Below are 24,791 nucleotides of genomic sequence, written 5' to 3'. Positions count from 1 at the left end.
TGCGATGCGATGCGATGCGATACAAGATGACGGTCCCAATCCATGTGTCGGCGACCGATCAGATGATACTGTTAGGCGGGACCCATGCCGTCCACCACCTGCGACTGGAATTGATCCATAGCCAGCCAGTGATGATCCTCGAGCGCCTCGCCGAGAGGTCCTCCTCGTCCTCCGCTTCTCCGCCATGCGCAGCTTGCGATGATGTGGCGTGTGGCGCTGGCATCTGACTCATGGTCGGAACAACGGCAGGATTCGCCGACGAAGCGGCGTACGCGTTCAGAGCGTGGACCGCCCGACCCGGTGTGATGACGAAGCGCAGTTGACGGACGGCCTTTTTGCCTCTCACACCCGCAACACAATCACTGCTGTCGATGGTCGGATCGAGCATCGTCGGGCCAAATGGATTCAGCGCGACAGCGGCCTTTCGAACCGTCGTCATCGTCGTCTTTTTGGTTGCTGCGTCTTCGCCCGACGCTGCCGCTGAAGCTGCAGCCGATTCGTCAGGCATCGAGACCCTGCCTCGCGTCTTGGAGAGGAAAAGCCGCACGTTGACGAGGTTGCTCCACGTATGCCCGAGCTGTGCTGTGCGAGGATTGAGAACGTAGAGCGGGCCATCGTTCGATCCTCTCGCTTCTTCCAGCGCCCTTGCACCAATGGCTTCGGCCAAAGTCGGCGGCACTGATGCAAGCAGGCCACTGAAGAAGGCTGACTGTGAGGCGTAGTCCATCGCAAAGGGAGAGTCGGGCAGAGCCAATTCGCCAGGCATTGCCGGCCCGGCCGCGTCCTGACCTCCTTGCCTGCCATTTGACCGCTGGATCCGGATGCGATCTGCAGAGTCAAAGACGAAGCGTTTGGCGATCTCCTTGTCGACCCCGAAGGCGTCGCTGACGTGATTGATCACGAGCACCGCTCTGCCGACTGAGCTGAATGTCGAACGCGGCCTCGACGGAGGAGCAGCAGCTAAACGCTTGAGTGCATCCGTCACCTCAACGAGCATCTTGCTTCGCTGGACTAGCGAATCGATGTCGCTCGCCACCGGGTCTTCCTGGAAAAGAGAAGGCAGATTGTCGACCACAATGATGCCAATCTCCCTCGCGGGAGACTTCGCCGCAGCTTGACCTCGCGAGCTGGACGACAACCGACTCATCAGGCCTGGAAGGCTGTACTTGAGAGCGTGCTCCAAGGCTTCCACGTCGGCAACGCAAGCCACGTGGAGATTGCGCAGCACTTGCTCGCGACCAAGCTCGAGGGCCCTCGCTAGCAAAATGTGACGATCCAAGCTGCTTTGGGAGCTTTCCGTATGTTGCGCTGGATGCACGCGATCGAAGCGCTCGCAGACAGCAAAGTCGGCTAGCTCTAGAGCTCGATTGACGATCGAGTGGGCGGCCCTTTCGCCTGCTGAAGTGATGAAGCATGCGCCGACGGCAGAGTGCGAGCCGCTCGAGGTCGCCACGCCACACCCGTGGAGGATGTCATGGAGATTGGCGCTTTCAAGTCCGTCCGAGACGACGTCCGTAGATGAAGATGCGTTCTGGTCCTCCTTTGGAGGCAAGGGTTGGAAACCGAGAGTCGCAAAGGTACAAGCCTGGATAGCCGTTTGTGTTTTGCCTGAGGCGCTCTCGCCCACGATTTCAGTGAGAGCGGCTGAGCGGAAGCCGCCTCCAAGTAGGTCGTCGAGCTGCTGAGATCCGCTAGAGAGTAGGTGCCGTTGACGGCCAAGGGAGAGCACGTCCCTGGCGATCGATGAATAACCATTATTTTGATCGGAGTCGAGGTGATCATCAGGATCTGCCTCATCGGCGTCGAGCTGCTGCGGCTCGGGGCGACGGAATGTGGAAGGGAGCTCTACATCATCGTGCATCATGTGATCCGAAGCAGCAGCGCTTGCACCGCTGTCCGAGTCCGAATCGGAATCATAAACGAAGCGTTCTGCGCCTGGAAAGTTGCCATCGTATCCCTGAGTCGGAGGCACTATCGAGGACGAAGGGATTCCGAGGTCTATCCTTGGATCATCGTGTCCGTCGCTCGAGTCTGATAAGTCGGCCGAATCTGCATCGTTGCATTCAGTGGCATCGAAGAGGGCTTCGTCGAGGTGCGCGGAGGGAAGCTCGCCGGTGAGTGCAGCAAGCACAGATATGGGAGGTGGTGCACATGCTGTGGCCACCTGAAGGTAGAGAAGATCTGCGTCTTGTGAGGAGATGCGTAATGTCTGCTGAAGCTGCTGTGGTTGGCTGAGGAGGATCTCATGGGTGCTGAAGAGCTTTGCTCGTCGACAGCAAGCCTTGATGCGTTTTGAGATCCAGGGGACGTCGGCGATGGCCAGGCTCGTCATGGTATCATCATACTGGTGAAGATTTGAGCCGCAGCAAGCAGAGTCACAAGACGACGAGAGGGGTCGCTAGTGGGGAGCAATTTGGCTCGACTGAGCCTGGTGGGTGTGGCGTTGGCTGAGTTGTGAAGCTTCAAAAGTGTTGGTCTCGCTCTCCTCATGCAGTCACACAGGTGATTTACGCGACCCGCGTCAGCCAAGGGAGCGATCAGCAAATCGGGATCTGAGCCCGATCGAGGCGATCTCGAGCATAGCTGGAACATTGAGCCGATCTGACAAGAAAGCAACCTCCAAAAAACGATCAAGTGAAGAGACGGAGAAGATGTGTTGGCGGGAATCCGCTCTCGCCGAAGCTCGAATCGGTTCGAATCGGAGGGCAGGTCATGTTCAAGAACGGAAACGACTGGGACGGACGAGGAGGCCGGCGGAGGCCAACGTGGCAACAAAGTTGTTGACTTGTCGATCCGTCGAGCTGCAGGACCCTCGGGGTCAGCTGCACACGCGTGGACTGAACCCCGTGGGCGTGAGGTGAGACGATCAGCAAGCAAGCAAGCAAGCAAGGAGGCAACGTTCTTGAGCAGTCGAGCCTCTCGGGCCCTGACGATCTCGACGCTTTGATTGATCGTATTGACTGGTGCTGCTATGCTTGATTGCTATTTGCAGCAGCATCTACGGTGTTGCCGAAGCCAGACAGTCGGACAAGGCTGTGTTTGGATGGCTGTCTCACCTGGCTCGGTTCATCAGAGATTTCGAAATTTATCGCCTCTTAGCGAAGCAACAAGGAACCCTTGTGGGATGGAAGAGGAGTGATCTGCACTCCAAACGAACTTTGCAGCAGCCCATCCGTTCGCAGTTGACTTGTTCGCTCTTGTCGCCGGAGTTGCTTTCACCCCTGTTCCTTCCGGACAATTGTGCTCAGCTCACACGCCGATCGGGCCTCGAAAAGATCTTCGCGCAGGATCAGAGCCTCGTCCAAATCCGAAGTGTGCGTGTGGACGGGGTGGATGCGTGTGTGTGTGCATGTGCGTGCTGGCCACTCGCTCTCTCCCGGATTTGAGTGTTGGCCGCCACTTGTTTTTGTCTGGTCAGCTGCCCGCGAACCGCGCGCGCTCTGACATTTCTTCTGTCCAACACCAAAAATCTCTCACATCCAAATCTAGCGTCGATCCTCTCTGCCTCTCCCTTCCTGTCACCATCATCTCTTCTCGAACGTGCGCGTCCTCAAGCTCGTTCATATCCCCTCGATACACGTACACCATGTCTACCACCGAAGTAGAGACTCTCGTCATCGGTGCCGGCCCTACCGGTCTCGGTGCCGCCAAACGCCTCAACCAGCTCAACCACGGTCCATGGCTCCTCATCGACGCCAACAAGGAGGCGGGTGGTCTTGCTTCCACCGACACCACCGACGAGGGCTTCCTCTTCGACGTCGGCGGACACGTCATCTTCTCGCACTACCAGTACTTTGACGACATGATCCACGAGGCTCTCCCCAACAAGCAAGACTGGTACGAGCACCAGCGTGTCTCCTACGTCCGTTCCAAGAACGTCTGGGTCCCCTACCCTTACCAGAACAACATCTCGGTGCTCCCCGTCCAGGAGCAGGTCAAGTGCATCGAGGGCATGATCGACGCTGCTGAGGAGCGTGCGCGTGCCAAGGATGCTCCTACCAACTTTGACGAGTGGATCATGCGAATGATGGGTCAGGGTCTCGCCGACCTCTTCATGCGCCCTTACAACTTCAAGGTCTGGGCTGTTCCTACCACCATGATGCAGTGCAAGTGGCTCGGTGAGCGTGTCGCCGCTCCCTCGCTCAAGCTCGTGGTCTCCAACACGCTCAACAAGAAGGTCGCAGGTAACTGGGGCCCCAACGCCACCTTCAAGTTCCCCGCTCGCGACGGTACCGGTGGTATCTGGAAGGCGGTCGCTCGTACACTGCCCCAGGACAAGCTGCTTTTCAACAAGCGCGTCAAGACGGTCGATGCCGTTGCACACACTGTCCACCTCGACGATGGCTCCAGCATCAAGTACAAGCACCTCATCAGCACCATGCAGCTCGACTTTATGATTGACAACGTCAAGCTTCCCGCCGAGACCAACCACGCTCAGCTCAAGGCTGCCGTCAAGGAGGGCCTTGTTTCCTCGTCGACGCACGTCATTGGTATCGGCATCCGCGGTTCGCTTCCTCCTCGCATTGGTGACAAGTGCTGGCTCTACTTCCCCGAGGACGACTGCCCCTTCTACCGTGCCACCATCTTCTCCAACTACTCGCCCTACAACTGCCCGCAGGCTGATGCTAAGCTGCCAACGCTCCAGTATGCCGACCCGTCCAAGGGCACCCCCTCCAAGGACGCCAAGGAGGGCCCGTACTGGTCGCTCATGATGGAGGTCTCCGAGTCGCACCTCAAGCCCGTCGACGCGCAAACCATCCTGGCCGAGACCATCCAGGGCTGCATCAACACCAACCTCATCAACGCCGACGACGAGATCGTGTCGACCTACCACCGCAAGTTCACCCCCGGCTACCCTACGCCTTCGCTCGGACGAGACGCTGCGCTGGCCACTTTGCTGCCTGAGCTGGAGAAGCACGACATTTACAGCCGCGGTCGATTCGGATCGTGGAAGTACGAGGTGGGCAACCAGGACCACTCGTCGGCGCTCGGGTGGGAGGCGGTCAACCGTGCTCTGCTGGGCACTCCGGAGCTTACGCTGCTCAACCCGGACTGGGTCAACGGCCGACGCAACCACGAGCTGCGCCTTCTCTCCAAGTGATGTGTCGATGCGCCTCGCAGGACAATCGGAAACCCCTCTGGAATCCCTTGCAAGTATCGCCTGCACCGGAAGCACATTCACTCCTCACCCCGTTACCGCTCGCCGTCACGAATCATGCTCAAGACGCCTAGAAGCGCGGTTGTACACTCTCTGTCACGCTGTCAAATACACACTAGAAAGGACGCTTTGTTGCATGTCTGCTGTGCTGAGAATTGACAAGTCATGTTGAGAAGAAGGCGTGCGCTTTCAAGCTGGGAGAACAATCTCGCCGAAGCAAAGGGCAGCCAGCAAGAGGCAGACTGTGCTTCTGGATTTTCAAGGTCCGCCTTTTTTTTTCAGCCGAAGTCTCACCGATCCATCTCCAGCAGCAGTCTTCGAGGCTCGTGGATGGTGACTGGTGAATGCTGGATGCTGAATTGAGCTGTGGTTTGCAAACATGTAGCGATATCGTATACATGAGCTGGCATGCTTTGCGAGCAATTAATGCGGCGCAGAGCCAGCAGCGCCAAAGTACTTGTTCCACAATCTAGCCGATCGCATCGCGAGTCCCTCGAGCGTCGACGGCGCCGGCCTCACGTCCAAGTAGAAGCTCAATCCTGTCGTTGCTTGAGCTGCCGCCCCAAACTTGTCCGCTATCCTCTCGTCTGAGCGCGCTGGCTGCGCTGGAGCTGCTGCTTGCGCTGTTTGTGCCTTGCCGGTGTAGAAGTCGATGATGTAGCGCACCTGCTGCCCACCTGTTCTCTCGACCGTCCAGTCGTGCCTGTCAAAGGGGTGCTGGTAGCCCGCCAATCCATTGAGCCATGCCCTCCACGTCAGGTCCTTGGGCCTTCCTTTGAATGAGACGAGCTTGATCTCGCCTTTGGCCTGCTCTCGATGCGTCCACATGCGCTCCCATGCCAAGATCTGGCGCCAGGCCTGCTCGTTGACCGCGTTGTGGATGGGCACCACCACGTCCATATCCGCCACTTGCGGGTTCTGATTCTTGCGCTTCATCGCATTGTAGAATTGCTTCGCCGAGGGGTAGACCCATTTGCCGTCTGAATCTTCCCCGTCCGTGGGCGAGGGCGTCGAAGGCGGCTGTGCGGCTTGCGCTGCTGTTGGGTTGGCGAGCGGAGAGTAGCTGCGCGGTATCGATGAGATCTCGCGCTCGCTGGAAAGCCGCGACTCGTCATTGCCGTAGCGTGAGGGTCGCGAAGGCCCCGCTTGCGATTGCTGCGCTTGTTGCTGCTGCTGCTGCTGCTGTGTCGGCGTCGTGTCGGGCTGGAAGGGATGCGCTTTGCCCGGATTCGCCTTGAGCCATGCTTGGCGTGTCTCGTCGTCCACCGGACACCTGTCGGCGGACGCCGCCGGCGCAGGCGTGGGTAATGATGAGGATGAGGAGGAGCTGAATGGCCACATGGTCCTGTCGCGGCGTAACACGTCAATGCGGTCGTCGAGGTCTTGCTGTACGCTCAAAATGACTTGGACAAGAAGGGTGCGTATGGCAAGGCGGCCGGGGTGTACCGATTATGGGATGAGTGAGCATTTTTTTTTGTTGATTGATCAGTGCGTTGCTGCCAAGGCTGCGCTGCGGTGTGCTGTTGCCTTCTTGTCGGAACATTTTTCGGTGGAATTTGACTTCGTTGTTGGTGTGTGTGATGCACCCTGCGCCTCTTTTGTGAGCAAAAGTCATCCAACACTCATCTTGCCTTGCCTCTTATCACACTTCCATTCAAGTGTCGTCGCAGTTGCTTCCTGTCTCACTCAGCCAGCTCGAGTCCTTCATAGAGTAAGTCTAGCAGTAACCCGTGGCTTCGACGAGGTGGCGGCCTCATCGGTGATTCATCGCTGACCATTCTTCTTGCCTCCTCACCACAGCCTCGACCCCCGTGCTCATTCATCCGGCATCCTCGCTGCTTCTGCTTGCCCGTCTCGTAGCAACGTCCGCACCGCCTAGCAATGTCATTCTCTTCGGACAAGAACCCCAGCCGTCGAGGCTCCATCTCACTCGCCAGCAAGCGTCGTGGCTCTGGCACCGAAAAACTCGAGACCCATGTAAGTACTCCCTCTCTCGTCCTGAACCTGCACCGCGATCCAATATAAGCAGATGGAGCCATGCCTTCGACTGCATCCTTCCTTCCACGATCCACCACATGGCCATCACGGTCCGTCAGCTCGGATTCGCAGCATCTCCATCATCCAAGCACTCGGACCATCATCAGAGCTCTGATCTCATCAGTCAAGCCAGATCCAACCTCGTTCAGCAATCGACTCGCTTGGCCTTCACGAGACTCTTTCAATATGACTGCTGTCGCCCACGCCCTCCTTTCTTCCTCCCCTCTTTCCAAAGTGTCCCATGTCGTCGACCACAGCATCTCGTACATGGAGCGCGCCCTGCTTACACTCAATCCCCTCCGCGAACCCTCCTGGACCCAACAGATCTCATCCTGGCACACGAGCTCCCACAAGCATGAGGACAACCCGCATGCGCGCGAGGAGGAGCTCAACAAGGCCTACGAGCGCTTTGAGAAGATCTTCACCATCACCCCTCAGCGTCTGCGCATGATCACCGACCGCTTTGTGGGCGTGCTCGAGGAGGGTCTTCAGAAAGATGGCCAGACCGTACCCATGCTTCCCGCCTACGTCTTTGGCTGGCCCACTGGAGACGAACAGGGATCTTACCTCGCCCTCGACCTCGGAGGCACCAACCTGCGTGTCTGCCACGTCGTGCTCAAGGGCGCTGGAAAGTTCGAGATCACCCAGTCCAAGTTCCGTCTCACCGAGGAGCAGAAGCAGACCGAGGGCCAGAAGCTCTTTGACTTTTGCGCCGACTGTCTGGCCACCTTCATCAAGGACCACTTTGGCGACCAGAATGGCGATGTGATTCTCGAGGAGGAGCTCGCTCTCGGTTTCACGTTCAGCTACCCCATGGAGCAAGACAAGATCGACCACGGCAAGCTGGTCCGATGGACCAAGGGCTTCGGCAACCCCAACACGGAAGGTCGCGACTGCGCTGCCATGTTCCGCGAGTCGCTCGACAAGTACAAGCTGCCCATCAAGATGGTCTCGATCATCAACGACACCACGGGTACGCTCATTGCATCCAACTATGTCAACCAGGACACGAGGATTGCATGCATCTTTGGTACGGGCTGTAACGCTGCCTACATGGAGCACATGAAGGATATCCCCAAGATCAAGCACCTCGGCTTGCCAGAGGACGAGGAGATGGCCATCAACTGCGAGTACGGCGCCTTTGACTCGTTCAAGCACGAACACATGGCCGAGATCCGCACCAAATACGACGAGCACATTGACATGCACTCGAACAAGCCGCACGAGCAGTCGTACGAAAAGATGATCGCCGGTCTGTACCTGGGCGAGCTGTTCCGACTCTGCATCTGCGACCTCATCGACGAGGGCGTGCTTTTCTTGGGACAGAACACCTACAAGCTCGAAAAGACCAACGCCTTTGACACGGCCTTCCTGTCGCTCATGGAGCTGGACCCTACCGAGGAGCTGCTCACGGTGGTGGGACTGTTCACCCACTTTTTCGGCATCGACACGACGATCGAGGAGAGGCAATTCTTCCGCAAGCTGGCCAAGCTGATTGGTACGCGATCGGCGCGACTGAGCTCGTGCGGTATCGCTGCGTTGGTGACCAAGATGGGCTACCTCGAGAAGGGCTGCGGTGTGGGTGCCGACGGATCGCTCTACTCGAAGTACCCTGGGTTCGCCGACCGATTGCACCAGGCGCTGGAGGACATCTTTGGCGAAAAGGGACGCAACATCAAGACCTACCAGGCCGAAGATGGATCGGGCGTGGGTTCGGCCATCATCGCTGCGATGACCAAGGCGCGCAAGGAGGCGGGCAAGTACGTCGAGGTGTAAAGGAGGGTCACGTTGTCTGTCGAGGTTGCGAGCATCGTGTTGTATCTGGTATCAATCCATGTCCATTGCTACGTGTGTTTGCTGAATGCGTCTGTGCGGCTAAGTCTGGACGGCACTGCTCTGGGCGATCGAGTGCCAGTGAGGCAGGCGCTCGCAGCTAGGTAGACGCCGCCCTCAGACTCCATTCGCTCTATATATCATACCTGATTCTGCTCGGCGGTACCGTAGAGCCCGGAGCGAGAGAGGTGACTTGTACTGTTGCAGGGTCCGAGCGCGATTTTCCCATTTGGTCGGTGCGTTTCTCTGCGGGAATTGTGCCGAGCGGAAACAAAATCGAGATTGCCGACCAGTGATGGCTGAGGTGAGGCCGGCAATGTCTGGCGTGCGGAGAAGTCGCCGGTTTTGAACCTCTTGCTTGGCCCGCCTTGTCTGGCTCCCTCAAAATGACTTGTCCCTTGGGCTGAGCAGCACATCGTGAACGACACCCTGTCGGCTGACATAGCTTGGGTATGACCGGCAGCATCGGCGAGATGCTCCTTGACCCACATGACTTGATGATCGAAATGAAGTAGCGGTAGCTGGGCTAAGGGCAGCCACGGTGGCACACGCCGACACAAAAGCCGTGGGCTGAGTCTCACAAAGGCAGAGTGGGTTGCAAAAGGGGAGCAGCCAAAGCCCGATGAGGATGAACTTTTCAACGACAGGAGGACAATCAAGCGCTCTGTCTCTCTCGCGGTTGCTTGTTTTGCGTTGATCTAGCACACTGAGGATAGAGCAAGCGGGCCGGCTGAGGCAGCGGAGTGGCGACAATTCAGGCACACGCCTTCGCTAGAAGAAAGGGCAAAGCAAAGCAAACACACCGGCCACGGGTTGGGTTGCCCGGCAATCTCACGTCGGCATTCTATTTGCTTCGCTTGACTGGGATTGTGCCAAATTGGAAAGAGGCGCGTTGCAAAGTGTGACACACAGCTGCAGCAGGCGGCATCAGCAACCACACCGCACCGCACCGCACCAACGTGGAGTTGGTTGGGTTAGTTGAGATGACCGGTCTTCTCAACTTGGCCCCCCCGCGTTTGACCCTCTCTCGGATCACCCGCACTCACACACCGCTAGCCTCAGCCTAGCCCTGTCTGTCTGTCAGTCATTCATTGGCTCTCTCGGCCAAATCACACTCAGTTGTGTCACGGCCGTCGCCATCGGTCTCCCTTTTCCGCCTCGCTTGGCTCCTGCGTCCGCGCCTGCTCTGCAAACCTTGTATATAATCATCTTTCTTCTTGACTTCGTTCCCTCTCACCACTTCCACCATCTATACTCGTAGAAACCCGTTCACATCTCGTCACAATGTAAGTCACACCCCCTTTGTACACTGCAGCTTCGAGCCTTTGTCATATCGGCGGCAACGTCATCTTCCACATTTCGCTGAACAGCCGGCAGCTGCTCGTCGTCATCTTCGCTTGTCTTTCGTAGGAATCGCTTGCTGACCTCTTTCCGCCCCTTGGTCGCTCATCGCGTCTCGCTTCCCGCTTACGCTACTCGCTGCGTCGCATCTCCCTCTTTCTCTTTCCACACAACTTCCCGCCAAGATAGGCCTACTTCTCACTTCAAGCTCAACTCTGGCGCTTCCATCCCCTCTGTCGGTCTCGGTACCTGGCAGTCGCCCAAGGGCGAGGTGCGTGATGCTGTCTGCCACGCCCTCAAGTCTGGCTACCGTCACATCGACTGTGCCTGGGGCTACCAGAACGAGGACGAGGTTGGAGAGGGTATCAAGCTCTCCGGTGTCCCCCGTGAGGAGATCTGGATCACCTCCAAGCTCTACGAGTACCACCACAACCACGTCCGTCAGGCCGTTCAGGACACCCTCGACAAGCTCGGCGTCAAGTACCTCGACCTCTACCTGATGCACTGGAACATCGCCTTTGTTCCTGAGGATGTCCCCGCTGGCCAGCTCCCCCGCGACTCCAAGAAGGACCCCAAGACCGGCAAGCACCTTCTCGACGTTGAGACCACCGAGAACTTCACCAAAGTCTGGGCCGACCTCGAGAAGCTCGTCGACGAGGGTCTCGTCAAGAACATTGGTATCTCCAACTTCTCCATCCGCCGAACCAAGGAGCTCCTCAAGTCGTGCCGCATCAAGCCCGTCGTCAACCAGGTCGAGCTCTCCTTCACCTTCCCTCAGCCCGAGCTCGTTGGCTGGCTCAAGAAGCAGGACATCCTGCCCCAGGCCTACTCGCCTCTCGGCTCCACCGGTGCCAGCCAGGCTTCCCTCGAGGTTGTCGACAAGATTGCCAAGAAGCACAACGTCCAGGGTGCCAACGTTCTCATCTCGTGGCAGGTCGCTCGTGGCTGCAACCCTCTCCCCAAGTCGGTCACTCCTGCTCGTATCGAGAACAACATCAAGCTCGTCGACCTTTCCGCCGAGGAGCTCAAGGAGCTCGAGGAGGGCGCCCTGGCTCAGACCCCCAAGAAGGTCTGCGACCAGTCCGACCTCGTTGTTCCCGCCTACGACATCTTCGAGGCCGACAACCCGGAGAACAACGACAAGGTTCAGGCCACCAAGGCTTAAATTGCTTTGCACCACCACCAAGCAGCATTTCAAAAATTCTACGAATCATGTACACCTGCCGTCTGGGAGTGTGATTGCTTTTTCTACAACGTCACCAATCAATGTGCATCTATCCATCTTTTCGATCGGCTTGTGACGTGACAGACAGCCTGAGATGCGGTAGAAGCTCGCGCGATGATTGACATCGGCCATCGAGTGACAGAGCTGGATACTGTCTGGCAGGAAAGCTGAGAACAATGAGCCCTCGGCATCGCCATCTTCTTGCACATTGTTTGCCCATTCAACGCGACGCGTGCACGACATTGTCCCAACGATTGTCAACAGCCTTCCGGTACCATCCTGGCGAGACGGCGAACTCAGCCTCGCCAATTTGAGTTACAGTGCGGTCGCCGATGTTAAATACTGCCGACGGCCTGGATGGCGAATAAGGTTTGGCCGAGAGAGGATCGCAAAGGCTTTGTAAGATGATTTGCGGATTTGCCCGAATTCGCCCTGATTAGATCAAGCTTTCGATGACCCTTGGCCTCGGTAATCCCACTTCAATTGCATCGGACTGCATCAATGGGGAGGACCCAGCCCGAATGCCGAAGGCAAACAAGTCAGGCCCGCTTCTCTTCTCGTCCTCGCGTCTGACCACGAGCCGTCGTGGCATAGCGAACAACGAGCTTGTCGTGTGATGTTCGGACCGCGCGTCGCCACACATATCCGCGCGTAGCCCCGGAAGGAAGCTTGATTCCTGACCTTGACGCTTCTCGTCATTCAAGTTTGCGTGGCCCCAATATGAGCTGGGAAATTCTGCTCTTTGCTCCCACAGAGCAGCTGCACCTCTGCAGCACTTCACTTGACCGCACGGCAAGATCACACGAGCTTGACAAAAAGGTGGTACGATCCTGCAGGACCCGTCGAGCCGATTTCCGTCCGACCGACCTTCATGTGACACCATCCCTCTTGTTTTTGAGTGGACATATGAAGCCTTTTGATCGCTGCGTCTTAATCCCGCTTTTGAGTTCCTTTTGGATGACCGAATGAGCGCCCGCCCATCACATCGCACCACTGGTATTGCTTTTTTCTTGCTTCAATCACATTAAGCCAAGCACGGCTTACAGCAGTCAGTGGTACTTGAAGTGGTGCAGTTGTCAAGAATGCACAGCGGCTCACACGAGAGCTGCTTGCATCGAGCGTCGAGCTGATTTGCTAACCCTCCGCTCTTCAATGTGATTGACGACTTTGGCGCTGTGAATTGCGAAGATCGCCTTGAGACGTCTTCTCGCCTCCTCACCTCCTGCGCAAAACTCGTATCTCCCCTCGCCTCTGCCTCATGATCCCTTGTCGTTGGCACTCGAGATGTTTTCCCCTCAAGTGGAAGCCAACCCACACAGCTTCGATGTGCGGATCGTCAAGCCTCCCGATTTACCGCCAATCTCAGCGTCTCCTCTGGATGATACGCCGCCCTACACTCCGCACTCGAAATCACTCGACCTCTTGCGTTCCGAAACAGCATCTCCAATCGCTCCTCGCCTTTCGCTCGACACCATCTCGACTCTCAAAGGTCAGCGGATTTCGAGTCCCATCTTCATCAACAGCAGTACAGGTGTCAAGCCCCTCCCTCAGCTTCCCCGACAGCTCGGAAGTCCTGCGATGCATATAGATGAGCTGGAGGAAAACCAAGAAGATGATGCCCAATCGCTGCGCAGGGATGGCAAGCTGACCGCTGATGGTCGTGCACCTATTAGAGCTTCTACCATGCCACGCTGCTTTACAGATGCAGCAGCGTTGGACGCCGCTTCACAGCAGCCAAAGACACCCAGTCGCCGTCAAAAGTCGTCAGACCACCTTCTCAAGAGCAAGTTCAGCATGTCGCCCGTCCAGCCGTCGAAGTCATCCAAAGGCCGAACCTCACAAGATCGCAATTCTGGCAACACGGATCGTTTGCCAGATGGCATTCTGAGCCAGGATACTGCAAGATCGACCTTGGGCAATTGGTCACACTCCATTGGCATGGCAGCTCGAAAGCTGCAGAAGAGCGCGACGCCGCAGCCGGCCGCGGTCGAGAGCTACGGAACATCGCTCCAGGTTCCCGGTGAGAACGGTGACACGAACATCACCCCGGAGAAGGGTAAGAGCTCGTTGAGGACCGCCACTAGCCTTGCTTCGATCAGGAGATTCATGTGAGTAGCGACGCTGTCATTCCATGTGCTCGATCGTATCTCAGGCAGACACTGATATCACACTCAGGTCTTCTCTATCTCAGCACACCGTCAAGACGGACTCGAAAGGTGTCGACCACGCGCGGTCTCACCGGATTCGGGCGGGCTGTGCTTACAGTGGAAGACACTACCACCGATCTGGCTGCTGCTCCAGTCGATGGAATCGAGGAAGAAGCTTGGATCGACGCAGACGGCCGCGCCAGCCGAGCAGGTCTGGCCCAGCTTGATGTTGAGACCGCTGAACCTCGTGCTCTGCCTCCTTTCGATGCTGACCTCGTAACAGCGCAAACACCTACGCATGCTCTCCGAAGAGGCCTGGAGCTACCACGGGTCGAGAATGTGGGTCTTCGACGCCGAGCCCTTCTTCCGCCAGAGTTCTACGAGAGACCGGCAAACACTGTGCCGTTCCGCAACGAGGCAGATCTCAACGACCAGGCAGACAATAACGGCGAAGATGCTGGCCAGCCGAATCATCCGTCCGCCAGCAAAGATGCAGCCTCACAGCTGCAGAATCTCGCCGAGCCCGAGACTTCAACGGAGCAAGCAAGTGCACCACCACCGCCTACTTCGAAGCTCAAGACCCTCCAGCTGCTCGCACGACAGCCCTTCACCGCCTTTGGCAGGAAGTTTCGAAGCATGGAAAGGACGTGGCGGCCATCTCGGGCTTCGCAGGACCTTCCGCGACCTTCAGATGTCAGTACGACCGCGGATAAGGCCGATTGCATTCGACCCCCTCAGCCGACAAGACGCAGCGAGGATCTACTCTCTCGCGCTTCTCCACGTGTGTGTGAATCTACCACAATGGCTCAGAAGAGCCGCAGCGTCGAGCTGGATCGCATACAGCTGCCGTCTAAAGTCATCCCTCTACGACCATCTGTCTCTCACAAACAACGACCAACGATTCCGGATGCTTTCGCAAAGCCCGTGCCATCGGCTGCTCATCCTCAGGCTCAGCGATCGACAAAGTCGGCGTCTCCAGCACAAGCTCACATCTCTGAGAACCGTCATCCCTGGATGAAGCAGCTTCAGCTCCCTTCAAGCTCCCAGGCCCTGGCGGCTGGAAAGGGCGTGGCGACAAGCCTCACCACATCGCAGCTGTGGCCGAGAATGGCCGCTGATGAGTGCTCAGCCCAGAACAAATCGATTCCAACAGTATCGCTAACAGCGGCAAGTGTCGCCCTGAGCCAGCCAATCGCAACAGACTTGGCATCCATGATGGGTCAGCAACCCTATTGTCGACCTCCGCCGTCCTTGCTTGGTCAATCTCTTCCCATCCCTCCACGCTGCGGTCGGAGTCGAGCCAGCACGATCAGCTCGCAGAGTTCGACCACCTCTTCTCCGTCTGGGAAGGTGATCGTCTCGCGCCGGTCGTATGGACAGCGCCTGCGATCTCCGAGTTCTCGAGAGGAGACGGGCAGCATCAGATCGGTCGGTACTTCGATACTCTTCACAGGTTCTCCGCCAGGCACGCCCGAGCTCCGCAGGCTCATGTCACCTACTCACATCATGAGGACCCCAAGCTCGAATCGTGTGCGAAGTCCACCAAAGGCCGTGCTCCTGCCGAAGTATTCACCACGCCGGCCCCTTCAGGGCCCCTCGCTACGTCATAAGCCATCCATCGCTTTCACGGACGACTCAGACCTTGAGGAAGCTCAAGAGTGGATGGACGAAGAGCCTGCAACCAGCTCAAGGCAAGCTCTCCTCGAGCTCGCGACATTGCGATCGAGGCTCGAAGAGGTCTCGCCGCCGACCCGACCCGGATTCTTGGAGATGAACGAAGCGACACATACCCTTTCAAATCTCGTCAAGACCTTCACTGGCTCCTCCGGCTCGCTCAGCCTTCATTCCTCGCCGTACAAAATGACGGACACCCCAGACCACCGCATCGCAACCGGCACTCCGCGCGGGCTGTACGGCATCATGGAAGCGGACGAACCGAGCATGTCCCGCTCTCCGCCCTCTCACCATCACCTCGCCTCGCCACTCCGTCGTCGCCTGATCAGCATCGCCAGCGTCGTCTCCACCGAGGCTAATTCGAGTTTTGAGGATTCAGAAGAGCTGCAGAAGCTGCTCGATAGCATCATGGCTGCCGACCTGAGCGGTGGCAGCTACGACACTTCCGGCTCGCGCGACATGGCGCTGCTTTCGCCATTCGGGTCTCCCGAAGAGTATCGGGACACCCACTCGGAGGAAAGAGGGACAGAGGATGTTCAGGGGAAAGACACGCCAAGGCAGACGGGCCAGATGCCCCCACCGCCCAAGTTCCTGCTCAACGACAGACCCATCTCACCACCAGACTCGAGCTGCATGAGCGACGCCACGCATAGCAATCGCGCTTCTGTCGAGGAGAACGATGGGGACCCGTGGAGATACACTTCGTTCTCTGTTCTTGATGGTCACGATGCTCAGCAATGTTGATACTGTCGATTGTCGAAGCTTTGGTGTGACGTCGTTTGGGGCTGCGGCTGCGCATTCTTGTCTGAGATGATGTGGGTGATCGCGACGAAGGTTGCATGGTGGCAGCCGTGAGCACACCTGGCTCGAGATGGTCGCCTGGTAGATCTCAGTACCCTGGCCTCCTTCCCTTCCCAGTCTCTGCGAACCCAGAGACGGATCACATGGCGACGCCACATCCGCCAATCCTCGTCCCTGCTTCTCAACAACGCTGAGTGATCAATGATTGACCTTCGCATCCGAGATGATGGATCCTTGGCAAAGCATGCCCACTCTTCTGCCTCAGGTCCGCCGATGGTGACCAAAAGAGGCGCGAAGTGACTGCTCACCAGCATGCCAAGAGTGTATTTTTGACATGTTCCAGCATTTCGGCTGTGGTCTTCCATGAGAACGGCAAAGTTGCGTGTTTGTGATCCGACCTCATGGGCGCAAAGGCTGTTTTGACGACAATTTCTGCAAATCTCGATACTCAGGTCGCTTTTTTTCCGGAGAGATCGATCAAATTTCATGACCCTTGGCTAACTATTTACCCTCAATTGGCTCACGTCGACATCGCACGCAAAGAAGAGGCCATTCATGCAGCTTATTTGTGACCTTCAAAAACTTCACTCGATTTCTTTTTTGAGCGCTCGGCTTGAATTAGCGACGTCAAAATAAAACACGACCCGAAATGGGGGCCGTGAAATTGTTCGGAAGCTCTTGAATTGGCGAAAATTGCTCTCTGTTGGCCTATCTTCTGGCAATATTATGTCCTAGGATTTGTTGCAATCAAATGCCCGCATCCACTTCTCATGGCAGATGCAAAGTGCCGACGAGAAGTGGACAAAAAGTGCAGGACGACAAGCTGTCACTCTCCTTGCTGGGTAGATTTGATAAATTTGATTGAATGCAAAGGACATGTCTCGGTCAAGTGTCGGACATTTTCGACAGGTGTGCATGTATGGCTCGAGCACTCGCAGCTCCCATTCTTCCTCCTCCACTCCCATCATCTCAATCTGGTCGATAACGATGAGGCCATGTCTGTCCGACCACTGGCCTCGCTACGGAACGGCATCTCGGCGGTCCGCTTCGTGAAGGACTTCCAGCTGGCGGGTCGCCCGGGCCACTTTCAGGGTCTTCTCACATCCAACCCGTCGCCGGAGAAAGTTGTATGGCCAGCACTGAAGGCATGGTCCACCATCGACGCCAAAGGGCAGGAGACACTCGACGGGCTCAAGCGGCCCGAGACGGCGGATCTGATGGTGCCGGTAGAGATCTCGCAGCCCAACCTCGGCTACAACGCAGGCGGCGGCAAGTGGGACCGCATCGAGATGCCCTTCTCGCTCTTCCTCGACGCTTTCATCGGACGCAAGATCCCGTGGTCGACTGACGCATCGCAACAACAGCAGCCGGTAGGCTACCTGGCTCAGTTTGACCTGCTCTCGAAGGCACCTAGCCTGGCGCAAGAGGCTCCAGGACTACCGCATACACAGGCCGGACCCAAAGGCGCGCAGGAGCAATGGAGGAGCAACGTTTGGATCGGTCCCGGCGGCACTTATACCCCACTGCATCGTGATCCTTACGAGAACCTGTTCGCTCAGATCGTCGGTCGCAAGCGAGTCCATCTCTTCGCACCAGCGCTGGCTCCAAACCTCTACATCAAGCCGAGCGGACCTCAGCAGAACACTTCTGAAATTGCATCGGAGCAAGAGCTTCTGACTCCCTCGCAGGACCGGCCGCTCTTGTCGGAAGCGCTGGCATCAGACAACGCCTTCGTCGCCGAGCTAGACGCCGGAGATGTCCTGTACATTCCTCAAGGCTGGTATCACTGCGTTCAGAGCTTGAGCACGAGCGCAAGCGTCAACTTCTGGTATCTGTAAGCGCAGGAAGGGCAGCTCGACGGCTGGAGTGGCCCTCGAGCGACGAACAACATGGCTGTTGCTTCGCATCAAGGTCTAGAAATCTATTCAGACGGCGAGCACCAGTCAGAGACCCATCGATGGTCTCGTGAGTGTTTCCCATCCATGTCTGATAAGGCCGTGCTGGAGTCATTACCTGTCCGCTGCCATCTCAGTCGATGTTTGAAAATCCGCAAGCCATGTGCCATCGGCGAATTTCGAAGCGGTCTCATGCACAGGCATTCAGTCAGCACAATGCAGTGCACGGACGATTCATGACTGTCACGGTCTGCCAGAATAGACGAGCCCGTTGAGGATGATGAAGAAGATTCCATATAATGATACAATGCAAAGAAAAGAGAAGAATGCAGGTGACAGAGGTTATAGAGGCAATGCGAATGCTTGTGACCGCACAACAAGCCGTAGCGAGTCTTGTGGTGAGCCGTGAAGGCAGGATGACGGAGCACGAGGCTGCCGTCGAATGAGCTTAGACGCTGGGCATGGATGCGAGAACATCACATCATCCAGTCCCACACGCGTTCAAGTGTTGATCGTGTCTTTTGCGACTCCTTGATCCTTTCCGCCTCCTCGTTGTCGTCGATCTGCCTGCGACCCGTGTCGAAGTCCATCTGCGAGAGGCTAACGAATTTGGTCTTGTGCCAGAATTTCCATCCGATCCAGCAGGCGAAGAAGACGGGAATGCAGATGTAGGTGGTGACAAAGCCGCTGGTGCTCCACTGACCCTTGAGGAAGACAGTGAAGCCGGCAAAGAGCAGCACGAGGGTGAGGAAGACCATGCCAAAGTAGGTCAGGTAAGGCTGGAAGGGTGCCCTATACGGCAAGGTGCTGCGGGAGATGCCGTGGAACTTGAGCCCGTGGTAGAAACGGGCATAAACTGCCAAGATCACGATCCAACAGATGATGATCGAGATTGCCGAGACGGCGTAAAGGTAGCTGAAGGCCTTTTGAGCACCGCCTGCTCCGCAAGACAAGTAGGCGAGCGGCGCAAAGAGGGAGGTGACGAAGATCGCCCAGACGGGTGTGCCATTTTTGGTGCATCTGCGGAGGAACCCTGGCGCTTTGTTCTCGAGCGCTAGCGCGTAAATGGTCCTTGACGAGGCGTAGAGGTCCGAGTTGGCCGCGGACCATGTTGTGATCAAGAGTACGGCATTGATGATGTTGGGCATTACCTTGATGCCAGCGTCGGAAATCGCCAACACGAAAGGAGAAGCGCTAGCATCGTCTCCGCCGCCGAGAAGACGAGGGTCGTTGTAGGGCACCACTAGGCCTACCATAAAGATGGCAAGGACGTAAAAGAGCAGGATTCGCCAGAACACACGCTTGATCGCCTTGGGAACGTTCTTGCGGGGGTTCTCGGTCTCACCGATTGCTACTCCTATGATCTCGGTTCCCGCGAACGAAAACGCAGATTGGACGAAGATGTTCCAGAAAGCGAGGAATCGTCCGAAAGAGCCACTGATGCCACCCGTGGGCTTTCCAGTGACGGGGTCGGGGCTCCAAAAGAGCTGTGCCATGGGTCCGGGGTCCTTCCAGTAGCGGAAGCCCAGACGGTCGCCTCGTGGACCTCCGCCGAGGTCGATGACGAGCGATGTGATGATGAGGACAATGACGGCGAGCACCTTGATGAGACAGAACCAAAATTCGGTTTCGCCGTAGTACCTAACCCCGAGGAAGTTGACACCAACAACGAGCACGATCAGGATCGAGATCCAGGCGGCAGGGTTGATAGACTGTGTGGTGTCCCAGTACTGAATGAGAATGGCAGAAGCCGAGATCTCGGTGGGAAGGGTGATACCATAACTGTACCAGTAGTTCCAGCCTAGAGCGAAGCCAAGACTTGGGTCGAGGAAGCGAGAGGCGTGGTGAGTGAAGCCACCGGGGACAGCGAGGAGAGTACCGACCTCACCGAGAGCAACCATCATCGAGTAGACGACGCCGCCCATGATGATGTAGGCGATGAGGGTGCTGACGGGACCAGCGCTGGCAAGAGAGGCGCCGAGACCGACAAAGAGACCAGTCCCGATGGTACCGCCGAGAGCAATCATGGACAAGTGCCTCTGTTTGAGGTTGCGTTGCACGTGACCGTCTGAGGATTGCTCGTCCATACCAAGGCGGGCGAGCGCGGCAGCATCTTCGTTCGAAGAATCCTTCTCAAGGGAGTCGGAGGGAGGGTAGGACCTTTTCTCCAGGTCGGGAGAGAGCGGAGTGCTGGCATGACCTTCAGCGGACGCCATGGTGAAGTTTTACAGGCCACGAAAGAGCCGTGCTGAACGGGCCAGTGCGAGTAGGAAATGGAGATGGGGCGAAGAGGCGGACAAGAGGGGAGAAGGTGGAAGGGATGACGGTGTATATGTAAGTGAAGTGGTCAACAGAAAGCGGGAGGAGCCAATGGGCGGCAAAGAAGAAAAGTTTGTGATCTGCAGCGGGAGCAGATTCAACGGGTCACACACACACGACGAGGCTCGAGAGTGCATGCGATGGGCATGTGGCGGGGTTCGAGCGGCAATGGCAAAGAAGGGCCGAGGGTGTGCCGAGGTGGGAAGACGCAGGGACCTTTGGCTCTGGACCATCGTCACTTGAAATGCAGCATGACTAGGAGCGAGTTCGGAAGAGCTTTAGATTGATTCGACACGCAGGCTTCCTCCCACAATGAGATGAAGATGCATGCAGCTGAACTCAAATCGACCCTTCATTGGATAACGATAAGCACGACCGAGCAGCCGATCCATTCGAGGCGACAGCCGACCAATCACTTATCTCATCCGCTACACAAGGTCACAAGGCGTGGGCGTAGTTTGTGATCAAGTCGTGTACGGTCGAATAGAATAAGCCGAAAGGAGTTAGGGAGCGAGCGCCAATTCGCTACTGTATTCGACGTTCGCGTAGGTTTTTCGGTTTTGGGCCGGTGGACAAAACTTTTTCGGGTGAATTCGACTTGCAACTCAGCCGCCCGTCCAACTTGGCGCCTTCTTCGCGGACCACCTTGCCTTATAGACTGACATGCGAGACTTGCTCGACTGCCATTTGCCACCACACGAGGTCGTTGTGATAGAGAGATAAGCGCATTCCATTGTGTGCGTTCGGAAGCGAGATCCCGAAGACAAGCCTTTTTTTTGGTTGATTGTGATGATGTAGTCTGGATCGCTTAGGCTCTCGAAGCGACGGAAGAAACAGAGCGGATCACATGCCATGCCGCGCCGCAGGTTCGACTCAAGGGCCAGAAAATTCTCCCTGAAATTCACCGAAAGCGACTAAGCCGACCGTGACAGCCGAAGTGGATCCGTGGCGTCTTCCCAATTCTTCTCTCTGGCTGTCAAACTCGACGGTCGCGAGTCGGCCCGTCTCGCTTTCCGTTCCAAAGGAAAGGATCGACGTTCAGATATGCACGAGCTCGAATTTGGGGTTTCACACCAGCTTCTCTGATGTGGCAACCCACCTCCTCGCACGGATCGGTCGCTACCACGCTATCTGTTTGCCTGGTAGTCCATTCGTACCGGAACCTTCAGGAACAACTCTGGTCGGTGATGCCGGCCATTCTGACTCGAGTTGCAATCCAATTGTGATTGCAGTCGCGGACCGAGCCGCTCACGTTGAGCAGAACAGGTCGACCCTTCCTGGGAATTGTTTCGATTACGTAATTCAGATCACAAGCCGAGCTCCTCTTCAAGGACCCTGAGTCGCTCGCGTTCAGATTGCCAACCCTTTGACTGCGCACCGTCTCTCTTACACCTCCACGCACTGCAGCAGGCACATGTCAGCCCCTTTGGCATTCTGACAATGCCACAGAAGAGCTCATCAAGGCCGAATACAAGGCCGCGGGCGTTTGACGACTCGGACGACGACGACGCCGGACACCATGCTTCTTCGAGTCGACGCGAAGAAATCGTCTCGTTCGGTCGCGAAGGTGCCAAGGGGCGCAGAGCATCGCCCGTGGCCGCTGCTCCCCGCATCATTCCGGTAGCATCCAATCTCGACTGGCGGCAAGATCGTAAGCAACGTCTGGGCGTGGCGTCCAATCTCCAATCACTCGGTCCGCTCGTGTCCATGCGTAGGGCAGACTCCACAGCTGTACCTGGCTCAGCTTCCAAAATCTCTGCCAATGGCGATGCGGGAACGGATGCCATCAACACTGAAGCGCAAAAGGCTGGGCTGGAAGTGCGGAAATCGAGACCTCGATCAGAAGACGCGCCAACAGGTAGCTTGAACCAAGCCAGGGATGACGTGGCCTCGACCCCGGCTGCTCCGGCTACCACGTCAGACGAGAAAGGGACAGATCAGGAAGCGCTCAAGGCTCTACTTGCCGGCGAGGGCGTTGGCGGTAGCTACAACGGAGAGCCTTTGATCATTCAGCAGCAAGAGTCCGAAAGCGAGCTGCTTCAGCACGACGTTGACTCTAGGCCGGAAGCACCTACGCTCGATGACTATGCGGCCACCCCGGTCGACCAATTCGGCATGGCCCTCCTCCGCGGAATGGGATGGAAGGAAGGCATGGGCACAGGAAAAGGCGGAAAGGGCCCGCAACAGGCGGCTGAGCCGAAGAAGCGAGCTGCGCTGCTTGGTCTTGGCGCGAAGGAGAGACCATCCGCATCGGCCGGATCGCCGATGTCTTCGTCCTCCTCCTCGCGAAACCATCGGCCCAAAGACAGGCGTGATTACAAATACGTCCCCATCACCAAACGCGAGAGCGAATCATCTTCCAACGGCAGAACGGAGTCACCCGCACATCGTTCAAGAGAGGCAACTTCATCTCGTGACTATCCTCAGAGGGACGAAAAGGACCGATACACCAGCCAGTCGCGCGGTTCAGAACGACAGCGCTCACGCAGTCCTGCGAGGACCAAGGATCCCGACCGACATCGACATCGTGACAGTCGCAGAGATGACCGGGACAGCCACAGTCGCTCGCATACATCGTCCAGACCAGATTACGACCGCAAGTCTGATCGCGATCGCGATCGTGACCGTGACCGTGACCGCAATCGAGACCGAGATAGAGATGACAGGCGTCATAGAGAGCATCGTCGTTGACTCCGCACATCGTCCTCAGCCATCATGTATACCCCAGGGAACATTGCAGCGTCAAACACGATTCTTTTTCCAAAGTGAGGCGCTTGCTGCGTCTGCGAGACGCGCGAAACGCCCAAGTCTGTGTAAGAAAGCCGGCTGTTGGAAGACTCAGTTCGGTCGTCCTGCGTGATTCGATCTTGTGAGTGAGTTGTGGTCTTGCCTGAGGTCCACCGACCTGCGCTTGACGCACGGGAGCACAAAGCTGAGGTCAAGATCATCCGCCAGGCTTTTCTGCAGGCCTATGCAGCTCAGAGCTCATCGTGGCGAAGTGGAGGCATGAACGCCGTTTCTGGGCACGGACGTCAGGGTCCAAGCGTGAAATGTTTGGGAGGATGATCCGGGTTTCCTGCTCCCATCTCCATCAGCACCATCCTATAACGAGGCGAGCAAAACACGGACAGAAGCACGATGTGTGCTGGAGGCTCGCACAGCGACACGAGCGAGTCTGCCGCTATCCAGCAGCCCTCGTCGACGCTCGCAGCCTACTTTGTCGATTCGCACTGCCATCCCACCGACGATCCGTCTGCCTACACATCGTCCAACCTGGACGAGCTCTCGAATCGCATCCGCGACACTCCTGTCGGGCGTCTAGTGTGCATGTCCACCAATGCGAGAGACCAAGGCATGGTCGCCGAGCTCGCTTCACGACATCCCGACAAGGTCATCCCGTGCTTCGGGTGGCATCCATGGTTCGCACACCAGATCTCGCTCTCCGATCCGCCACCAAGCAAGGAGCAACACTATCACGAGCTTTTTGGCATCCCAGAGCCCGCACCAGGCGAAAAAAATACAGCAAAAGAGGAGCTCGCAGCGATATGGGAGCAGCTGCCTGACCCCGTATCGCTCGAGAGCGTTTCTGCCGGGATTCGCGAGAACTTTGATCGCTTCCCATCGGCCCTCCTAGGCGAAGTCGGCATCGACCGAGCATTCAGGATACCTCGACGTGCCTGGAACTACGATCCGCACCGCACCGATCTCGACACCTCAACACCCAAGCTGACCAAGCTCAAAACACCGCAGGCGCACCAGCTCTCGGTCCTCCGCGCCCAAATCGACGTAGCCCTCCAGTACAAGCGCAACATCTCGCTCCACTCAGTTCAAGCGGCTGGCCTCACCGTCGACCTTCTCTCGTCCCTACGCAACACGGATATCGCCGCATTTGGCGCGGTGAGGATATCGCTCCACTCATGCACGCTCGACACCAACGTCGTCAAGTCGATCACCAAGAAGCACGCCAATGTGTATGTCGGCTTTTCGTCGACGATCAACCGCAAGCAGATCGTCGCGCGCGAATGCCTCGCTAGCGTAGACCGAAGTAGAGCGCTCGTGGAGAGCGACTACCATACGGTCAGCGGCATTCCCGGGTACTTGGCGCAGGCGAATGGGTACTTCGCCCAGCTTCATGGGCTGGACGCTGAGGCGGCGGCAAAGCAGCTGAGGGCCAATTGGGAAGCGTTCTACACTGGAAGAGACCCAGACTCGGAATCGGACGAGTCGGATGAGGACGACGAGCAACTCAATCGTAGTTGACCTCAAAAAGGCGACGACAGGCTCAAGAGCCACTTTCCACACACAAACATCAGCGCGAAGGTCACTCCGAACGAAGACAATGCAAATGCGAATGGATTGCA

General features: G+C 57.1%; 10 protein-coding genes across 10 annotated transcripts; 7 read left to right on the top strand and 3 right to left on the bottom strand.

The window, feature by feature from the left end:
• Nucleotides 1–58: 58 nt before the first annotated feature.
• Nucleotides 59–2,332, bottom strand: PSEUBRA_005655 (DNA recombination and repair protein Rad51, C-terminal; the record flags this gene model as incomplete). Its single annotated transcript, XM_059465583.1, has 1 exon — nt 59–2,332. One exon carries the CDS (start codon nt 2,330–2,332, stop codon nt 59–61), a length of 2,274 nt encoding a protein of 757 aa, XP_059321662.1.
• A 1,254-nt stretch (nt 2,333–3,586) lies between these two features.
• PSEUBRA_005654 (Amine oxidase) lies at nt 3,587–5,101 on the top strand (the record flags this gene model as incomplete). Its single annotated transcript, XM_016439072.1, has 1 exon — nt 3,587–5,101. One exon carries the CDS (start codon nt 3,587–3,589, stop codon nt 5,099–5,101), a length of 1,515 nt encoding a protein of 504 aa, XP_016290365.1.
• Nucleotides 5,102–5,581: 480 nt separating this feature from the next.
• On the bottom strand, nt 5,582–6,499 carry PSEUBRA_005653 (Cytochrome c/c1 hem-lyase; the record flags this gene model as incomplete). Its single annotated transcript, XM_016439043.1, has 1 exon — nt 5,582–6,499. The coding sequence occupies one exon, from the start codon at nt 6,497–6,499 to the stop codon at nt 5,582–5,584; it is 918 nt and encodes a 305-aa protein (XP_016290364.1).
• Nucleotides 6,500–7,039: 540 nt separating this feature from the next.
• Nucleotides 7,040–8,971, top strand: PSEUBRA_005652 (Hexokinase, N-terminal; the record flags this gene model as incomplete). Its single annotated transcript, XM_016439076.1, has 2 exons — nt 7,040–7,135; nt 7,520–8,971. The coding sequence occupies 2 exons, from the start codon at nt 7,040–7,042 to the stop codon at nt 8,969–8,971; spliced, it is 1,548 nt and encodes a 515-aa protein (XP_016290363.1).
• A 1,040-nt stretch (nt 8,972–10,011) lies between these two features.
• On the top strand, nt 10,012–11,534 carry PSEUBRA_005651 (NADP-dependent oxidoreductase domain protein; the record flags this gene model as incomplete). Its single annotated transcript, XM_016439082.1, has 2 exons — nt 10,012–10,042; nt 10,555–11,534. 2 exons carry the CDS (start codon nt 10,012–10,014, stop codon nt 11,532–11,534), a joined length of 1,011 nt encoding a protein of 336 aa, XP_016290362.1.
• Nucleotides 11,535–12,878: 1,344 nt separating this feature from the next.
• PSEUBRA_005650 (uncharacterized protein) lies at nt 12,879–16,159 on the top strand (the record flags this gene model as incomplete). The annotated part of the gene is made up of 3 exons (XM_016439085.2): nt 12,879–13,702; nt 13,786–14,438; nt 15,195–16,159. 3 exons carry the CDS (start codon nt 12,879–12,881, stop codon nt 16,157–16,159), a joined length of 2,442 nt encoding a protein of 813 aa, XP_016290361.2.
• A 1,052-nt stretch (nt 16,160–17,211) lies between these two features.
• PSEUBRA_005649 (JmjC) lies at nt 17,212–18,054 on the top strand (the record flags this gene model as incomplete). The annotated part of the gene is made up of 1 exon (XM_016439067.1): nt 17,212–18,054. One exon carries the CDS (start codon nt 17,212–17,214, stop codon nt 18,052–18,054), a length of 843 nt encoding a protein of 280 aa, XP_016290360.1.
• A 533-nt stretch (nt 18,055–18,587) lies between these two features.
• On the bottom strand, nt 18,588–20,327 carry PSEUBRA_005648 (Amino acid permease/ SLC12A domain protein; the record flags this gene model as incomplete). Its single annotated transcript, XM_016439046.1, has 1 exon — nt 18,588–20,327. The coding sequence occupies one exon, from the start codon at nt 20,325–20,327 to the stop codon at nt 18,588–18,590; it is 1,740 nt and encodes a 579-aa protein (XP_016290359.1).
• Nucleotides 20,328–21,870: 1,543 nt separating this feature from the next.
• Nucleotides 21,871–23,121, top strand: PSEUBRA_005647 (G-patch domain protein; the record flags this gene model as incomplete). The annotated part of the gene is made up of 1 exon (XM_059465581.1): nt 21,871–23,121. The coding sequence occupies one exon, from the start codon at nt 21,871–21,873 to the stop codon at nt 23,119–23,121; it is 1,251 nt and encodes a 416-aa protein (XP_059321661.1).
• A 447-nt stretch (nt 23,122–23,568) lies between these two features.
• Nucleotides 23,569–24,690, top strand: PSEUBRA_005646 (TatD family; the record flags this gene model as incomplete). Its single annotated transcript, XM_016439068.1, has 1 exon — nt 23,569–24,690. The coding sequence occupies one exon, from the start codon at nt 23,569–23,571 to the stop codon at nt 24,688–24,690; it is 1,122 nt and encodes a 373-aa protein (XP_016290358.1).
• Between the last annotated feature and the right edge of the window lie 101 nt (nt 24,691–24,791).

This window comes from Kalmanozyma brasiliensis (genome assembly GCF_000497045.1).
Source record: "Kalmanozyma brasiliensis GHG001 unplaced genomic scaffold PSEUBRA_SCAF6, whole genome shotgun sequence".
NCBI classification, from domain to species: Eukaryota; Fungi; Basidiomycota; class Ustilaginomycetes; order Ustilaginales; genus Kalmanozyma; species Kalmanozyma brasiliensis.
Note: the sequence above shows the minus strand (reverse complement) of the source record. Positions and strands in the feature narration are given on the sequence as shown.